This window comes from Carcharodon carcharias, chromosome 36, assembly GCF_017639515.1.
Source record: "Carcharodon carcharias isolate sCarCar2 chromosome 36, sCarCar2.pri, whole genome shotgun sequence".
Classification (NCBI taxonomy): domain Eukaryota; kingdom Metazoa; phylum Chordata; class Chondrichthyes; order Lamniformes; family Lamnidae; genus Carcharodon; species Carcharodon carcharias.
Window position 1 is genome coordinate 6,187,934 of NC_054502.1, and position 19,031 is coordinate 6,206,964.

General features: G+C 51.8%; 1 protein-coding gene across 4 annotated transcripts in view; it reads right to left on the reverse strand.

The window, feature by feature from the left end:
* Window positions 1-19,031, reverse strand: part of ints3 (integrator complex subunit 3) — a 274,531-nt gene that overhangs the window by 19,953 nt on the left and 235,547 nt on the right. For 3 of the 4 annotated variants that reach the window (XM_041179822.1, XM_041179821.1, XM_041179823.1), the window contains 3 exons: window positions 15,291-15,366; window positions 4,250-4,363; window positions 3,344-3,392 (listed from right to left, as the gene is read on the reverse strand). In XM_041179822.1, coding sequence (XP_041035756.1) covers window positions 3,344-3,392; window positions 4,250-4,363; window positions 15,291-15,366 — 239 coding nt within the window. The remainder of the gene's footprint in view (window positions 1-3,343; window positions 3,393-4,249; window positions 4,364-15,290; window positions 15,367-19,031) is intronic. The other variant, XM_041179824.1, reaches the window with a different exon arrangement.

A 19,031-nucleotide genomic window follows, 5' to 3' on the forward strand; every position in this document is an offset into this window, starting at 1 on the left:
TTGGACATCCGCTGGTTCCCATCGCTCCACCACTGGCGGCTGTGCCTTCAGCTGCCTGGGACCCGAAGCTGCGGAATTCCCTCCCTAAACCTCGCCCCCTCCTTTAAGAGCGTGTTTAAAACCAACATCTTTGACCAAGAATTTAGACATCCATCCCAACAGTTCCTTGTGTGTCTGGGTCTCAAATTATGTTCTAATTCCACTCCCGTGAAGCACTGTGGGCCATTTTAAGATGGTAAAGCTCTTGTCACAAAAGTACGATAATTCTCAAAATATTGTTGTGATTTGTTGCAAAAGTAGGTTAATCGTGGAGTGTGGACAGCGTGTGTGTGTGTGTGTGTGTGTGTGTGTGTGTGTGTATACGTGTTTTAATTGAATTGGAGGCAGCTGGTCTGGAGGTCTTTGATTCATCAAAAGAATCTAGGTTTGAAATGTTAAATAAGTAAACATGGCTGAAGTTTTAGAATGTGAGGTGTGGGGAATTTGTATTTTTTTAATATAAATCAGAGCAGTTTGAATTTCAAAGAGTTGGTCAGATGTTTACACCTAGCCAGATAAGCTAGGCCAAGCAGTGTGTTTATTTTTCCCCAAAGGTTACTGACAATATCAGCATCATGAAAAGGTTTATATTATGAGAAAGGTAATGTTCCAAAGACATATCGGAACAATGGAATTTACATTAAAAAGGAGAAACGAGTGTAAAGGAGGATAAGACTGTGTGTCAGGGAAGGCATTGTAAGGTCTAATAGAAGTGTGAGAAGCCTCCAGTATTTGCGCATCAAGCCTGCTGTCTACAGAAACCGAAGCTGGCAAAAGCCACTTTGAATTCTACCGTCCAGGGTATTGTGTTGACTTGCCTGGATCTGTTCAAAAGCTTTTTTTTTAAACTGTTACCTTAATGGGGATGTGACTGGAAGCCAGATTAATTCGGGGTTTCAGAAGTTATTATAGTAGTAACTTGTAGATCTACGCATGTGCTTGAAATCTTTTCTTTTGTTAATAGACGTTTAATTTAGTTTTCTAAATAAAAATCTCTAAAGTCTTGGTGGACTTGGCATACAAGGCTGTGGGCCTTGAGCTGGAAAATGGGATTAGAATAGTTAGGTGCTTGTTTGTGCTGTAGACCTCTATGACTTATTATTACCAAATTCAGGGCACACATCTCGAAATAAAATACAAATTGCAAGGCCATTGTGATAGTGGGATTGAGTTTCCCTCGTGGACACATCATCTGCTGTGTCATAACTCCGTATAAATGCAAGTTGTTGCTGAGGCAGATTTTAGTGATTGGCACAAAAAAAAAAAGCAATTGCAGAAATATAATCTCTCTCGGGGCTGACAGCCACCTTTCGAGTCGATTTTTCTTTAAATAAGAGGAAACATTTCCACTTTCTCTGAGTTGTCAGCTCCTACATGCTAGGCGTTCACAGTTCACTGAATAACATCACAGACCGGTGGGGAATAGATCTCCCTCGGCTGGGGCAGGCAAGCCTTTGCTTCAGTAACATGGCTAACAGTAGGAGGCCATTCGGCCCCTCGAGAGCTTGTTCTGCCATTCAACGAGGTCACAGACGATCCGTATCCCAACGCCATTTACCCTTAAAAACCTCGCACAATACAGAAGTCGATCAATCTCAGTTCTGAAATTCACCACAGACTCCCAGCCCGACAGCTCTTTGGAGGAGAGTGCACCAGATCTCCACCATCCTTTATGTGAACAGATGATTTTAAGGTTATGCTTCCGCGCCAGGGGAAATAGGCTCTCCATATCTAACTTGTGATCATCTGTTAACACCTCAATGAGATCACCACTTCATCCACTATCACAGCTTCTTTGCCATGCCCAGCGGGTAGCACACTTGCCTCAGAGTCAGACATCCGCAGGCTCAGGACTCACTCCAGAAAGCAGAGTGAAAAAAATCAAGGAAATACAAGAGCGGCCAATTCAACCTGTCCTTGTCACTAAAACCCTTATGCACAGCAAGCTCCCACAAAGAGCAATTTGATAACGATCAGACAAAATGGTGTTGCTGGAGAGGTAAATATCAGACCAAGGCAGCACAACTAACACTGCGGCATTCCCTCAGTACTGACCCTCCGACAGTGCAGCACTCCCTCAGTACTGACCCTCTGACAGTGCAGCACTCCCTCAGTACTGACCCTCCGACAGTGCAGCACTCCCTCAGTACTGACCCCTCCAACAGTGCAGCACTCCCTCAGTACTGACCATCCGACAGTGCGGCGCTCCCTCAGTTCTGAACCTTCGACAGTGCGGCACTCCCTCGGTACTGACCCTCCGACAATGCAGTGCTCCCTCAGCACTGACCCTCCGACAGTGCGGCGCTCCCTCAGCACTGACCCTCTGACAGTGCAGCGCTCCCTCAGTACTGACCCTCCGACAGTGCGGCACTCCCTCATTACCGACCCTCTGACAGTGTGGCGCTCCTCCAGTACTGACGCCTCTGACAGTGCAGCGCTCCCTCAGCACTGACCCTCCGACAGTGCGGCGCTCCCTCAGTACTGACCCTCCGACAGTGCGGCGCTCCCTCAGCACTGACCCTCCAACAGTGCGGCGCTCCCTCAGCACTGACCCTCCGACAGTGCGGCGCTCCCTCAGCACTGACCCTCCGACAGTGCAGCACTCCCTCAGTACTGACCCTCTGACAATGCAGCACTCTCTCAGTACTGACCCTCCGACAGTGCAGCACTCCCTCAGTACTGACCCCTCCAACAGTGCGGCACTCCCTCAGTACTGACCCTCCGACAGTGCAGCACTCCCTCAGTACTGACCCCTCCAACAGTGCTGCACTCCCTCAGTACTGACCATCCGACAGTGCGGCGCTCCCTCAGTTCTGAACCTTCGACAGTGCGGCACTCCCTCGGTACTGACCCTCCGACAATGCAGTGCTCCCTCAGTACTGACCCTCCAACAGTGCGGCGCTCCCTCAGCACTGACCCTCTGACAGTGCAGCGCTCCCTCAGTACTGACCCTCCGACAGTGCGGCACTCCCTCAGTACCGACCCTCTGACAGTGTGGCGCTCCCCCAGTACTGACGCCTCCGACAGTGCAGCGCTCCCTCAGCACTGACCCTCCGACAGTGCGGCGCTCCCTCAGCACTGACGCCTCCGACAGTGCGGCGCTCCCTCAGTACTGACCCTCCGACAGTGCGGCGCTCCCTCAGTACTGACGCCTCCGACAGTGCGGCGCTCCCTCAGTACTGACGCGTCCGACAGTGCAGCGCTCCCTCAGCACTAACCCTCCAAGAGTGCGGACCTCCCTCAGTCCCTCAATACTGAACTGCAACAGAAACGCGCAGCTGGATAAACTAAAAACCACACTTACTTCTCCCTCCTGAGCTGCAGCAGCAAACACGAAAGGGCCTCTGGGTGCTCTGGAAGAGAAAAGATTAGCGCCTGAGTTTCATGCTGTTCTTCTCATCCGAATTTTCCACCCCACACCTTCCCTAAGGTATCAATGTGTACTGGGTACAGGTGCCCCAGCAGCCAGAGAACTGGGGAGGGAAGCGGTAGCGGAGGAGAGGAGAGAGAAGAGAGGAGAAGGAAGAAAGGGAGAGAAGAGGAATAGGACAGGAGGAAGAGGAGAGATGTAGGAGAGAGGAGGAGGAAGGAAGTTGAGAGGAGAGAGCAGAAGGAATAGGAGAGGAAGGCGGAGGAGAGAGGGGGAAGAGGAGGGGAGAGGAGGAAGAGGAAGGGGAAGACAAGAGGGGGAGAAGTGGAAGGCGGAGTGGGGGGCAAGAGGAGATAGGGAGAGGAGGGACGATATAGGGCGAGAAAGAGGTATGGAGAGGAGAGAGGGGAGCAGGAGAAAGAGCGGGAGAGACCGAGCGCATGAGAGAGAGAGAGAGAGTGCAAGAGCGAGCGAGAAGCACAGAACAGAATGGTGGAGGGGGCAGAGGAGGAAGACAAGAGAAGGGGAGGAGCGGAAGGAGGAGAGAGGGGGAGCAAGAGGAGATGGGTAGAGAAGGGAGGATACAGGGTGAGGGAGGGGTGAGGGGAGGAGAGCAAGCGCAAGAGAGCAAAGCACCGAACAGAACGGAGGAGGGGGCAGAGGAAGAGGAGAGGGGAGCCGAGGGGAGGAGGAGGAAGAGGGCAAGGGTCTGGGAGGAGGAGGAGATGGGACCGGGAGAGGAGAGAGGGCTCTGGAGGAGGAGAGGAGGGGAAGAGGTTAAAAAGCAGATTCTGAAGGGGCTGGAGTTTCGCTCAGTCCATTAAGACCGTTGCCTCTGACCTTTGTACTTGACGTGCTGAAGAATGGGGATGACAAGCTCCAGGGGAATGTTGTGAGCCAAGAAAAGTTGCCACGTACAGTATTGTTCAAACGTTTCCCAATCCAGGCTCTGAACTGGGGGAGAGGGAGGGTGGGGGGGGGGGGGGAAGCAAAAAAAGATGGGTAAGTATTAAATAAAAGACATTTAATTAATAAAATAGCCGTTTCTCTCTTCTTCTCATCACACTCAGAGCCCCACCACCCCCAACCACCACCCCCCACCCCCCCCCACCCTGCCACCTTGCAATCCATTGGGGTGCTGAGGCATTAAAGTCCGACAGAAACTGGAGGTTTGTGGGGGGGGGGGGGGAATGGGGAGAAGGTGGGTTGTGGCGGGGGGGGGTGGGGTGGGGGGTGGACAGGCTTTCTAGACTTTCCACACAATGTCACTGCAGCGGGTTACACCCTGGGGGAGGGGGGTTCAGGTCAGTATAGCAGCAGCTGCCCTTTACCACTGTTGTCACACTGTAACTACCCCCGGGGGCTCCCAACCTGAAATCAGACAGGAAACCAACGAGGGCAGTGGGGCTGTGTGTGTGTGTGTGTGTGTGTATGGTGGCTTGGGGGGGGGGCGGGGTTGGGGAGCAGTTCTTCCTGGTGCCCCGATATTTAACCCACAACAATCAACACCACAAACAAAAAGATAAACCCCACATGATCCTGGTCACTGACACATTGCTGCGCGTGGGAGCTTGCTGTGCACAAATTGGCTGCTGCGCCTCCTGCAATATTACAGCGGTGGCTACTCTACAAAAGGGTTTCATTCGCTGTAAAGTGCTCTGAGGTAGTGAAAAGCTCTGAAGGAATTAAACTCTCACGCGCAGGCATCAATCCCCCGATACACACAGCACCTCTCTGTTCAGCGCATCTCCCAAGCTCGCACCCTCAGCAGCCTGGAATACTGGGATCTTCCTGACCCACAGCCCAGAACGGACTCCATTCCGTTGGTGGTCATTAAAAAGGGGCCTGAACTGCTGCATCTCTTGGCGGTTGTTGTCCCCCCCAACAAATCATTACTTTGTTCTTTCACGGGATGTGGGTGTCACTGGCCGGGCCCAGCATCTATTGCCCGTCCCTAATTGCCCCCTTGAGAAGGTGGTGGGTGAGCTGCCTTCTTGAGCCGCTGCAGTCCCTGTGGTGTAGGTACACCCACCGTGCTGTTAGGGAGGGAGTTCCAGGATTTTGACCCAGCGACAGCAAAGGGACGGCCGATATATTTCCAAGTCAGGATGGTGAGTGACTTGGAGAGGAACTTCCAGGTGGTGGGTGTTCCCCATGTGTCTGCTGCCCTTGTCCTTCTAGATGGTAGAGGTCCTGGGTTGGAAGATGCTGTCTAAGGAGCCTTGGTGAGTTGCCGCAGTGCATCTTGTAGATGGTACACACTGCTGCTACTGTGCGTCGGTGGTGGAGGGAGTGAATATTTGTAGATGTGGTGCCAATCAAGCGGGGCTGCTTTGTCCTGGATGGTGTTGAGTGTTGTGGGAGCTGCACTCATCCGGTCAAGTGGGGAGTATTCCATCACACTCCTGACTTGTGCCTTGTAGATGGTAGACAGGCTTTGGGGAGTCAGGAGGTGAGTTATTCACGCAGGATTCCCAGCCTCTGACCTGCTCTTGCAGCTGCAGTATTCATATGGCTGGTCCAGTTCAGTTTGTGGTCAATGGTAACCCCCAGGATTGTTGATATTGGTGTGTGGGGAATTTTACTGTCTGCGTTATAATCCAGAGAACCCTGGACCTGTGGCTTCAAAGCAAATACAGTAACACACATTCTCCATCCTATGGGGCAAAGAATCCTGTCCTTCTGAGAGAAAAGAATAACAAAACCAACCCCCTTGCCCCTCAGCGATTCCACTGGGGCCACAAAGGGACAAAGACTGAACCTCTTCCTCCTCGGGCTCCCTCCTCTCTCGCCTACACTCAGGCGGCTAACCTGAGGGTTTGGAAGTTGCAGGCTGGGCTCTCGCCACCCTTAGCTCCTGGGTCAGAGGGTGACTGAACAAACCAGTGTCACCCAGACACCAAGGTCGCAACACGTCCACAGTTCCTCCAATCTTCAGCGTCGGGAGTTGATTTAATTTTTTTGCGTTTTAATGGAAGCTAAAAGCGCCTCTGCTTTCCCTCACTTTGCCGCGCACAGGACTCTACGTTTCCTCGCTCTACCACACGTGCACGGTGGACTTGTGCTCATTCCGTGTGGGAACTTTCAGGTTGCTGCTCGGCCTAGAGGGAACATTGCTGAGGCTACAGCAGCAATGATAAAGAACACAACGTATAAATAGGCTCTTAAGTGGCAAGCAAGAAGCCATCGTTTAATTGAATGCATGGATGAAATCCCTGAAGCACACTGAGCTGAGCTTCTCACTGCTTTATCCTGCTACCTGAGGCCCTTGATTCAATTACAGCCTGTAATTGACTCCCGGTCGCCCATTAGTCAGGACGCTGTCTGCCTGGCAGACACCAGGAGCCCTGCTCTCGACACAGGGTTTTGTGAACGGTCGCTCCCTTACGCCAGTCGTCAACCTCGACCGTCTGTGGTGAGCAGACCACAGGACTCGGGTTTCAACCGTTCTGAAAACAACAGGAACATGTCCCACCCTGATGGAGGATTATTTAAAGGGGTGAAGGTTTGATTGGTGGGGGAGGAGGGAGGCTGTGGGGAGGTGGGGAGGAGAGAAAGGGGAGGCCGGGAGGAGTCGGGGGGGGGGGGGGGGGGGTGAGAGAGAGAGAGAGGGGGGGGGGAGGGGGAGAGAGGGGGAGGGAGGGGGAGAGAGGGGGAGGGAGGGGGAGAGGAACAGGAAGAGGGAGAGAGGGAGAAAAGGGGAGAGGGAGGGAAGGATGGGCGGTGGCTAGGACAACTGTCATGAATCTGTATAACCCATTTCAGTGCTCAGTTGAGTTCCATCCAATTAATCCCACAGTACATGACAGGCAGGTCGGAGTGGGTCAGTACTTGTGGATTACAGCTGGTGCTCATCCTTAGCTGCTATCCTCCTCGGTCCCCCATCAGGCGAAGGAAGAGCTTCATGAAATTAAATGAGGTCTTTTCCGGCGAGATAGCTGAAATTTACCCAGTAATTAACAGCTGACATTATTGCAAATCCCCACACTCCCTCGCACTGCTCCTGAGATTCTGGGTCACAATAGAAAATGCTGACATGTGGAACAATCATTCTGGGCTGCTTTTCTTGCCTTCGACAGTGGCATACACACTTGTACATGAACCGCAAACACCATCCATGCATCTGCTCCCCCTCCTCAGTGTCTGAACATTTACAGCATTTATATAGCACCTCGGGATGTCTTAACACGCTTCACAGCGCAGTGGAGTACTTATCCCAAACTGTGGTTTGTAATGTAGGAAATGCACAGCAAGCTCCCATAAAGAAATACATCTGCTTTCAGCGATGTTAGTTGAGGAATAAATATTGGCCCCGGTACATCGGGGAGAGCAACCCCCCCACCACCACCCCCCCCCCTCCCCCCACTGCTCTTCTTCCAACAGTGACTATCGGAATCCTTTACACCCACCTGAGGAGGCAGGCTATGGGCCAGGTACTGGAAAGTGGGATTAAAATGAGAGGCTAGTTACTTTTTTTCTCTTTTTTTTTTGGACAGCGCAGACACGATGGGCTGAATGGCCTTTCTTTCTGCATCGTAACTTTTCTATGGTTTTATGGCAGAGGGCCTCAGTTTAATGTCTCAGCTGAAAGACGTGACAAGTCTCCCTGCAATCCCCAGACCAAACTATTTTGTCTTATCTCCAAACCTTTCCTCACTGACTCTCCCCACTACTACCCCCCACCCCCCCCCCACCCACCCACCCACCCACCCGGCTCCACAACACCATCACTCCACTGCCTCTCGCTCGCCGTGAGTAGGGAGCTTGTCGATGAAACGAGCTGAGAAAGGTCAAGCGGCTCACAGGGCTTGAAATATTCAATATTTGTCTGCAGTGGAGCACAGATCATTCGCCTGTGACAACTTAATGTGTCAGGCAGGCTGCTACACTCCAGCTCGCTTCACTCAAATTAAATCCCTTCATGTCTCCTCCTGGCCCGGAGAGTGTTAGCGAGATACAAATCGCACGCCTACACTCTCGCATCATCAAATCCCTCGCTGAAAGGCAGTCTCGAGGTGAGCAGGTGTTGGGGTGGGGCGGGGGAAGGTTAATTTGGTCCCCATGAGGCCCTCCCTACACAGCACCACTGATCTGCACTTGCCCCCCCGCCCCCCCCCACCCCCAAGACTCTCAAGTAGGAGGCAAAAGGCCCAGATTCCCACGGGATGATCAAAGTTCAATTGAAGCAGGACATGGAGACCTGTTTAGAATGAGCAACAGGAAATGACACGGCGGCTCGGCCTAAAAGGTTTCATGGCCATCGTTTTGAAGAGGAGCAGGGGGAGTTGTGGATTCTCCACTGTGAGGGACAGGGGAGTTGTGGATTCTCCACTGTGAGGGACAGGGGAGTTGTGGATTCTCCACTGTGAGGGACAGGGGAGTTGTGGATTCTCCACTGTGAGGGACAGGGGAGTTGTGGATTCTCCACTGTGAGGGACAGGGGAGTTGTGGATTCTCCACTGTGAGGGACAGGGGAGTTGTGGATTCTCCACTGTGAGGGACAGCGGAGTTGTGGATTCTCCACTGTGAGGGACAGGGGAGTTGTGGATTCTCCACTGTGAGGGACAGGGGAGTTGTGGATTCTCCACTGTGAGGGACAGGGGAGTTGTGGATTCTCCACTGTGAGGGACAGGGGAGTTGTGGATTCTCCAGTGAGAGGGACAGGGGAGTTGTGGATTCTCCACTGTGAGGGACAGGGGAGTTGTGGATTCTCCACTGAGAGGGACAGGGGAGTTGTGGATTCTCCACTGTGAGGGACAGGGGAGTTGTGGATTCTCCACTGTGAGGGACAGGGGAGTTGTGGATTCTCCACTGTGAGGGACAGGGGAGTTGTGGATTCTCCACTGTGAGGGACAGGGGAGTTGTGGATTCTCCACTGTGAGGGACAGGGGAGTTGTGGATTCTCCACTGTGAGGGACAGCGGAGTTGTGGATTCTCCACTGTGAGGGACAGGGGAGTTGTGGATTCTCCACTGTGAGGGACAGGGGAGTTGTGGATTCTCCACTGTGAGGGACAGGGGAGTTGTGGATTCTCCACTGTGAGGGACAGGGGAGTTGTGGATTCTCCAGTGAGGGACAGGGGAGTTGTGGATTCTCCACTGTGAGGGACAGGGGAGTTGTGGATTCTCCAGTGAGGGACAGGGGAGTTGTGGATTCTCCACTGAGAGGGAAAGGGGAGTTGTGGATTCTCCACTGTGAGGGACAGGGGAGTTGTGGATTCTCCAGTGAGGGACAGGGGAGTTGTGGATTCTCCACTGTGAGGGACAGGGGAGTTGTGGATTCTCCACTGTGAGGGACAGGGGAGTTGTGGATTCTCCAGTGAGGGACAGGGGAGTTGTGGATTCTCCACTGTGAGGGACAGGGGAGTTGTGGATTCTCCAGTGAGGGACAGGGGAGTTGTGGATTCTCCACTGTGAGGGACAGGTGAGTTGTGGATTCTCCACTGTGAGGGACAGGGGAGTTGTGGATTCTCCACTGTGAGGGACAGGGGAGTTGTGGATTCTCCACTGAGAGGGACAGGGGAGTTGTGGATTCTCCACTGTGAGGGACAGGGGAGTTGTGGATTCTCCACTGTGAGGGACAGGGGAGTTGTGGATTCTCCACTGTGAGGGACAGGGGAGTTGTGGATTCTCCAGTGAGGGACAGGGGAGTTGTGGATTCTCCACTGTGAGGGACAGGGGAGTTGTGGATTCTCCACTGTGAGGGACAGGGGAGTTGTGGATTCTCCACTGTGAGGGACAGGGGAGTTGTGGATTCTCCACTGTGAGGGACAGGGGAGTTGTGGATTCTCCACTGTGAGGGACAGGGGAGTTGTGGATTCTCCACTGTGAGGGACAGGGGAGTTGTGGATTCTCCACTGTGAGGGACAGGGGAGTTGTGGATTCTCCACTGTGAGGGACAGGGGAGTTGTGGATTCTCCACTGTGAGGGACAGGGGAGTTGTGGATTCTCCAGTGAGGGACAGGGGAGTTGTGGATTCTCCACTGTGAGGGACAGGGGAGTTGTGGATTCTCCACTGTGAGGGACAGGGGAGTTGTGGATTCTCCACTGTGAGGGACAGGGGAGTTGTGGATTCTCCACTGTGAGGGACAGGGGAGTTGTGGATTCTCCACTGTGAGGGACAGGGGAGTTGTGGATTCTCCACTGTGAGGGACAGGGGAGTTGTGGATTCTCCACCGTTGAATATGTTGAATGCTGAGTTAGACAGGTATTTGACCTCTCAGGGAATCGAGGGATATGGGGAACCAGTGGGAATGTGGAGATGAGGCAGGTGATTAGCCACAAGTACACTCAATGGCTCAAAGGGGCTGCTCTTTCTCCTATCCCTCCCGTTCCTTGGTTTCTTATTTTGTGGTGTAAATTTACCAATCAACCAGCCTCACTAAACCAGACACGGATGACCCGGTCATTCTCACCCTGCCGATTGTGGGCAGTGCATAGAGCTGCCCGTTCGGTTTCTGAACATGACAACGGCGCCCATTTCCAAATGCTCAGTGCAACACGAGATTCGCTGATTTTGTCAACTTCAGGTTGTAACCAGGGCTCCTCGTGACTCCAGACGGCAGCTACAGGTCACAGCTCTGCTGTTACCATTCACGGCTCCCTCTAGACTTGCCCTGTTACCATTTCTTTTTGTCCCGCACCATTACCCCTTTTGCCATTTCATCTCTCCCGGTCTTCCAGCTGAAAACAGACATTCTCCGCTTTGGCTTCTTCCCCTCCCCTCCTTTCCACACCTCTGTACTGGTTTCCAAAGCCCGCACAATTAAGCTTTCGCCATTCCCGATGAAAGGTCATCGACCTGAAAGGTGAACTGGTTCTCTCTCCACAGATGCTGCCTGCGCTGCTGAGGGCTCGCAGCGGTTTCCGTTTTAATTCTGAAAGGTGCGCCATCAGCCGTAAAGTAATTTGGGGCATCCTATGGTTGCGAAAGGCGCTATATAAACGCAGGCCAGGAATGGTAGGTAGCACCCTCTGCGCTGAGACTCTCTGATATTCTCTACAACGACCAAATCCAACTTTGGCATTGCTACCAAAATCCCAAGCCCGGTTCCCCAAAATATCCATTTCACCCTGAACCCTGTGTGCACCAAGGCTGGAAAACAGCGCAGAATTCGGAACACTTCCCAATCCCTCAAAATGGAGGACAGGAAATTTGAGTTTTTATTGGCAGCTTCACAGGAGCAGGAGGAGGCCATTCAGCCCCGTGAGCCTGTTACACAGGAACAGGAGGAGGCCATTCAGCCCCGTGAGCCTGTTACACAGGAACAGGAGGAGGCCATTCAGCCCCGTGAGCCTGTTACACAGGAACAGGAGGAGGCCATTCAGCCCCGTGAGCCTGTTACACAGGAGCAGGAGGAGGCCATTCAGCCCCTCGAGCCTGTTACACAGGAGCAGGAGGAGGCCATTCAGCCCCCTCAAGCCTGGGACACAGGAACAGGAGGAGGCCATTCAGCCCTCTCGACCTGTTACAGAGGAATAGGAGGCCATTCAGCCCCTTCAGCCTGTTTCACAGGAACAGGAGGAGGCCATTCAGCCCTCTCGACCTGTTACAGAGGAATAGGAGGCTATTCAGCCCCTCGAGCCTGTTACACAGGAACAGGAGGAGGCCATTCAGCCCCATGAGCCTGTTACACAGGACCAGGAGGAGGCCATTCAGTCCCCTCGGGCCTGTTACACAGGAACAGGAGGAGGCCATTCGGCACCCACAAGCCTGTGACACTGGAATGGGATCAGGGGGAGCCCATTCAACCTCCGCAAGCCTGTGACATTGGAACAGAAGGAGGCCCATTCAGCTCCCATGAGCCTGTTGCACAAGAACAGGAGGAGGCCACTCAGCCCCCTCCATTCCCATCACTCACCACTGGCGGGCGTGACCTCAGCTGCCTGAACCCCAAGCTCTGGATTTCCCTCCCGAAACCTCTTTGCCTCTCTCTTCCCCTCTCCTACTATAAGACGCTCCTTAAAACTGACCTCCTTCACCAAGCTTTTGGGTCGCCTGCCCTAAAATCTCCTTAGGTGGTCTGGGATCAAAGTCTGTTCGATTACGGGCCTGTGAAGCACATTGGCGTTTAAGACGCTATGTAAATGCAAGTGCTTGTTGTTATAGCGGCGGCAGACCCTGCCTTCTTTCTCCTGTCTACGCTTGTCATCATCTTTGGCAATCGTGGTGTGTTCAACCTTGGATCTAACTCAACACAAGGGACAGGCTCTCAACTTTGAGACAGCTGCGTTCCTCCCTCAGACTAGACCCTCTCTCCTTCCCACTTCAAGCCCTGGACGCATATTTCACAAAGGCTTGCGGTCTCCAAGGCTTTGATTCTCATCAATACCCCGGGGCATATCCCTGCACTCTTGCTGCTTGCTGACGTGGACGAGAGTGTCAGAAATAGGTCAACTCTGCAGCAGCTCAATCAAAGCAGAAAACGCGGCCCCGCTCCCACAACCTCAGTGAATCAATCTTCAAGGGCACCCAAGTGGCCAGTTCCTTGTAAATCTCTCGCTGGGCTGTCACTAAACAGCCAGTGCTCCTGAACGAGAGGGCTCTGCCTCGCTCTTCTCCTGACATTTTCTTCAAATCGAATTTCTTCCATTTGATAAGTGACCACTTGAGTCCGTCCTGTGAGTGCTGCACCTCCCTCACAGGCAGCCCTGATCCAGAGCTCAGGGATTTTAAACTTTCAATCAGGAGGAGAGGTGATATGAACTCATCTTAAAATGGATGCAGGAACAGAGAGAGGTGGTGGGGGGGTACAGGTACACAAATCTTTGGAGGCAGCAGGGTAAGAAGTCCATTTAAAAAGCAGAAGCAATCCTTGACTTTATTAACAAAGGAAGCGAGCACAAAAGCAAGGTTAAGCCGAACCTTTATAAATCACTGGTTAGGTCTCGGCTGCAGTATTGCATCCAATTCTGGGGTACAGCACTTTAGGAAGGACATCAATGCCTTGTAGAGCAGACAGAAGAAGTTTGCTAGAATGATACCAGGGATGGGTTAATGTGGAGAAGATGAAGAAGTTGGGACTGTTCTCCTTAGAGCAGAGATGGTTGAGGGGGGAGGTTTGATAGAAGCGTTGTTGATGGAGTAAATGAGTAGAAACTGCTTCCACCGGCAGAAGGTACAGTAATCAGAGGACACAGATTTAATTGGTGTTTGGAGAAAGAATCAGAGGGGGAGATGAAGAGAATTTTTGTTTAAAATAAACACAGTGGGTTGTTGTGATCTGGAAGACGCTGTCTGAAAGGACAGCGGAAGCAGGTTCAATAGGAACTTTCCAAAAGGGGGAAATTGGGTAAATGCTTAGAGGGGGAATTTTTTTTACAGGGAGTGTGGGGAAAGAGCGAGAGCAGCGGGAATAACTGGACAGCTCTTCCCAAGGCACAATGGGACGAATAGGCTATGATCACCTTGCAGAAGGCAGCTGTTTCAGAGTGACCAGAATCGAACAGAGGGGGCTCAAAGGAGAAACATCTGGGCCAAGTGCCAAGGGGCAGGTTAAGCAAGGTTCGAGAGGAGAGGAAGCTTGAACCCTGTGTGCGTATTTTTAATTTGCACTTTATGTAAAAGGGCAGTCGAGGAGAGAGAGAGAGAGATAACGGGAAAGCGAGAGAGTTTATATCTCCCCTATCTGAATAACTCGCAGCCTTCCAGAGATTTGTTGCTTCACACAAGCCACCGATAAGGTCACGATGAAAGAAACTGTCTGGATGTTATCACGACTGCCCAGCCTTCTTCATTGTTGTTTTACAAAAGAAGCGCATCAATCTCCTGAATGCCGAATTTAAAACCCAGTCAGTTTTACACCTACCCCAGCTGGAGGAGGTAATTTCCTGTGTGGATGGCAGACAATGTAATAAAACGAAGAGCTTTTAATTCTCTGAGAGCAGGAGCTGTGGCGACATGACTGCAGTTTTGCTCTCGCATCTCGAGCCATTTCCAATCCCCTCACGCTCCCGCCTGTCTGACCCTCCCAGCTTCAATCTCGCTCTTTGGTGTCAACGCGACAAACAGCTTGCATTTATGTAGCGCCTTGAATGCAGTAAAAAAAAAAGTCCGGCGGTGTTATCCCAGGAGCGTTAGCAAACAGAACGTGACACCGAGCCACCTTACGGAGAGTTTGAGGGCGGGCGACCCACCAAAAGCTTGGTCAAGGAGGTCAGTTTTCAGGAGTGTGTTAAAGGAGAGAGATTTCCAGAGCTTGGGGTCCAGGCAGCTGCCAAAGGTGCAGGGATAGAAACTGGGGAGGCACAGGATGGCAAGGTTACGCTAACCGGGGCAAAGCAACATCTCGCAAAGAGCAATGAGATTTTTTTTGGTGGCGCGCAGCACAAAACGTTACAGATGCTGAAAGCCCGAAATTAAAAAAAAATTCAGGTCTGTGCCAATGAAAGGTTATCGACCTGGAACGTTAACTGTGTTTCCCTCTCCACAGGCGCTGCCAGACCCGCTGAGCATTTCCAGCAACTCCTGCCTTAGTTTTCTTTAATGCTATTGGTTGGTTGATTGGTAAATATTGACCGGGGCAGTGGGGAGAACATGACCTGCTCCTCACGTAGACGTACGGGATCTTGATCGTTCAAATGAAGCACAGAAATCTGGGGGGGTGGCAGGGCTCGCTTACTTGTCTTCAGTGGCACCTCTGACGATGCAGCACTCCCTCTGGATTGTACTGCAGGTCAGCCTGGGTTACAGGCTCAGGCCCCGAAGCGCAACGAGAAGCCACCACACAATCCTGAGGCCCGGTCAGGCGAGAACACAGCCGAAGGAGCCAGGGTCTCACTTCCAGCTACTCCCGCACCCAGCGAAATGATCCCAGTTAAATAAAGAGTTGGAGGGGGTGGACGGGGGGGCGGGAAAGGGATTGGCGGTGGGGGGAGACTTACTCAGGATGTTGAGAACTGAATCCTTGCGAAACATAACCAGGTTCCCCATCATTATGTGACACACCAGCTCCTGCAGCTGAAACACAAACAAGCGACATTTTAAATTTAATTAATGGATTCAAACCTCCAAGTTGCCCCTAAAAAACCCTTTACTTGTAGCATCAGGGAAAGCCCCAAAGGTCCCGTGGTTTTCCGAAATCATTCCCACTTCCCGGGAAGTCACTGTCTCTTTGACCCCAGTATTGTTCCCTGGTAACCGGTTACACCGGGACAAGAGGCAGCCCTTCGGCCCCTCAACCCTGTTCCGCCACTCAGTCGGGTCATGGCTGGTCTGCACCTTACCTCCGTCGGCCCACCTTGGTTCCGTGTCCCTTCATACGTTGGACTATCAAAAAAACCCACCACAGTTTTAACATCGCAGGCCCCGCCCCACCCAAACCCACACCAGCTTCCCGGGGAAGTGTGTTCCAGATTCCCACTCCCCTCCGCGTGAAGAACTGCTTCTCGATATCGCCCCCGAGCGGCCTGGCTCTCAGTTCGAGGTGACCCTGCCTTAATTACGAACTCCCCTATTGGAGGAAATGGGCTCTCCCTCCTTGCCCCTATCAAAACTCCTTTAATCGTCCTGAACGCCTCCTATCACATCACCCTTGCATATAATGGAATCCAAACCTGGGTCTGTGCACCCTGCCTTCAGTACCATTCTGGTGGGTCTGTGCTGCACCCACCCACCCACCTTTCAAAGCCAATATATCCTCTCTGAGGTGTAGTGCCCAGAGTTAAGTGCAGTAAGTCTAGATGGGTCTTTGTACCAACAATAACCTCACTTACATGCCTTTGTACTGCAAGCCTTGAGATAAAGGCCAATACTCCGTTACTCATTTCAGTCTGGTGTATGGCTGTGTTTTATTGCACCTGCACTCCACCCAACTTTTAACCTGCGTCCCTGGGAAAAGTGCTCCAATCGCTGGGCCATGCTGCGCTCCTGAGCAAGACATGACAATCCTACGCAACCAGAGCTTAATAATCCACCAGTGCTACTGACCAGTCTGCCCAACCAAGAGCAGGGGACTTGCCACATCTCCCTCCTCCCTGTGTTGAGGGAAGAGTTTATTGGCGAACCTTCAAACTGTCCCACTCCGAGCCTCCCTCACTCAGTCTTATCCTCCTCTTGCAAACCGAGCACTTGCTGTTTCCCTGCTCTGTGGGCCTCTGCTTTGCAACACAAGAAGCAACGAGCGTTTGCCTGGCACCTAATCGTATTCGCACTTCTAGAGTGCAGTGAGCTGTTTCGAAGGCTGCACACGCGGCAGTCAATTTGAGCACAGCAAGCTCCCAGAAACACCAATGGAGTTGTCAGTTGCGCAGAATGACACAGAATCTACAGTCCAGACACAGGTCACTCAGTCCAACTGGTCCAACTCAGCCCAACTGGCCCAACTCAGTCCAACTGGTCCAACTCAGCCCAACTGGTCCATGCTAGTATTTATAGTTCATGTGAGTCTCCTCCCACCCTGTCAGCATAACTTTTCACTCCTTTCTCTATCGAGTGTTTATCCAACTTCCCCCTTCAATGCATCCCTGCTATTCACCTCGAGCGGTCCTTGCAGGAGCGAGTTCCACATTCTCCCCACTCTCGGGGTAAAGAGGTTTCTCCTGAATTCCTCACTGGGTTTATTAGTGACTATCTTATATTGATGGCCTCGAGTTCTGATCTCCCCCACCACCAGGCAGAAACATCTTCCCTATGTCTACCCTCCCGAAACCCTTCCATCATTCTGAAGACCTCTAACTTATCTGTTTTTGGTGAGGTTTGTTGAGGGAGGAATGAGAGAGAGAGAGAACCTCTTTCTTAATTCATTGCCTGGAGGTTAGGGTTGCTGGTAAGCCCAGCATTCATTGCCCATCCCCGAGATAACCTAGCAAACCAGTTGAGGGGTATGTCAGAGGGCAGTTAGAAGTCACCCATGTTGGTGTGGGTCTAGAGTCTCTGACAGACTCCTCTAAGCAGGCGAAGGACACAGCCTCCCTTTCCGAAATGGATACTGGTGAGCCCGTTGGATTTTCACAACAATCCATGGTGCGCTTTTACTGATTCCAAATTTCTGGAAAAAAAACTGTTCAAATTTGCAGCTTCTGCTCATGTTTTCTGGATTACTGGTCCAGTCAAATGCCCGCGACACCACCTGCTAAACCCTCTGCTCTTCTCTGAATAGTGCAATGTGACCTTTTGTGTCCACTTGGCAGGGGCTAAAGTGACTCATAACGTCATGTTTCTGGAGTGAGGCACTGCACTGCGCGCTGCACTCAGTTGACTGCAGGCAGCGTTATTACAGGTAGGGTTTCTCCACGAGTAAAGCAGCGAGGTTGAAGCTTTTCTCCTGCGCTCCTAAATCCTGCACAAAGTTTACCTTCCAACCTGATCACCTGAGTTTCCACAGTCACTGGCAATAAACATGGCAGCTCTGGCCAGGACCAGCACTCACGACAGGGTAGCACACCCGATGGAAGCAGGGTTTACGCGATCATACATCAGTCGCCTTCACCCTGCAGCCCCCTCTCGAAACAGTGATTAACGTGTCTGCCACTGACTCGGCCAACAAGATACAGGAAGGTCCCAGAGTGATGGCCGAGGGAGGAACTGAAACCAACAATGATCTGGATTACTATCAACAGTAACTCCTCCAAGTCAGTTTCCCCAATGACATGGTAAACACTCACTTCACTACAGAAATGCATTTAAGTTCTTTGCAGTCATGTTCCCAGAATGAAAGAGAAATGATAAACAAAGGAGATGGTGCTTATCAAAGTTTTGGGATCCATACAGGAAAGTGAACAGGCTTGAAAGCAACTCCAGCAGGACTCTCTTCCTCAAAAGGCAGTGGAAGCAAAGTCTTTGAATATTTTTAAGGCAGAGGCTGGAGAGATGGGGCGGGGGGGGTGAAAGGTTATCAGGGATTAGGTGGGAATGTGGGGTTGGGGTTACAATCAGGTCAGCCGTGATCTTATTGAATGGCAGAGCAGGCTCGAGGGGCCGAGTGGCCTAGTCCTGCTCCTGGTTTGTATGGTACAGTAATCTTTTCTGTCACGCTGTGTGCTCATCTGACAACTCGCTTCCCTTCAAGGAGACAATCAGCGATGGCTCTGTGATATGGCCAGCTCCACGAGCTGTCTAATTAAACGCAGCACAGTGTCACTGTGCATCAGTCAGTTGCCCTGCAGCTTTCACTCCACGACCTTCACAGATCAATCCCACTACGACACAGATTTACATCCCGTCAACAGCAGAGATACAGCTCATTTAGCCCAACATGGCCACGTTCCAGCCTCTTTTCATCTCCTTCCATTCCTTTGTCCCGCAAGTGTTTATCCAGCATCTCTGCGATTCACCTCTTCCACCACCCATCTGTCAGAGCGAGCTCCACATTCTCCCCACTCTCTGGATAAAGAAGTTTCTCCTGAATCCCCCATTGGATTTATCAATGATTACCTTTTATTTATGTTCCCTAATTTTAGACTCACCACACAGGTGGAAATATTTTGTGCCCACCCGATCAACCATTTCATAATTTTAAAGATCTCGATCAGGTCACCTCCACAGTCTTCTCTTTCAATCTTTCCCATTAGTTATAACCTCTCAGCTCGGATGTCACTCCCTGTAAACCTTTATTTGCACCTTTTCCAACACCCCCTATATCCTTTTTGTAAATTGGAGATCAGAACGGTGCTCGGTAACTCCAA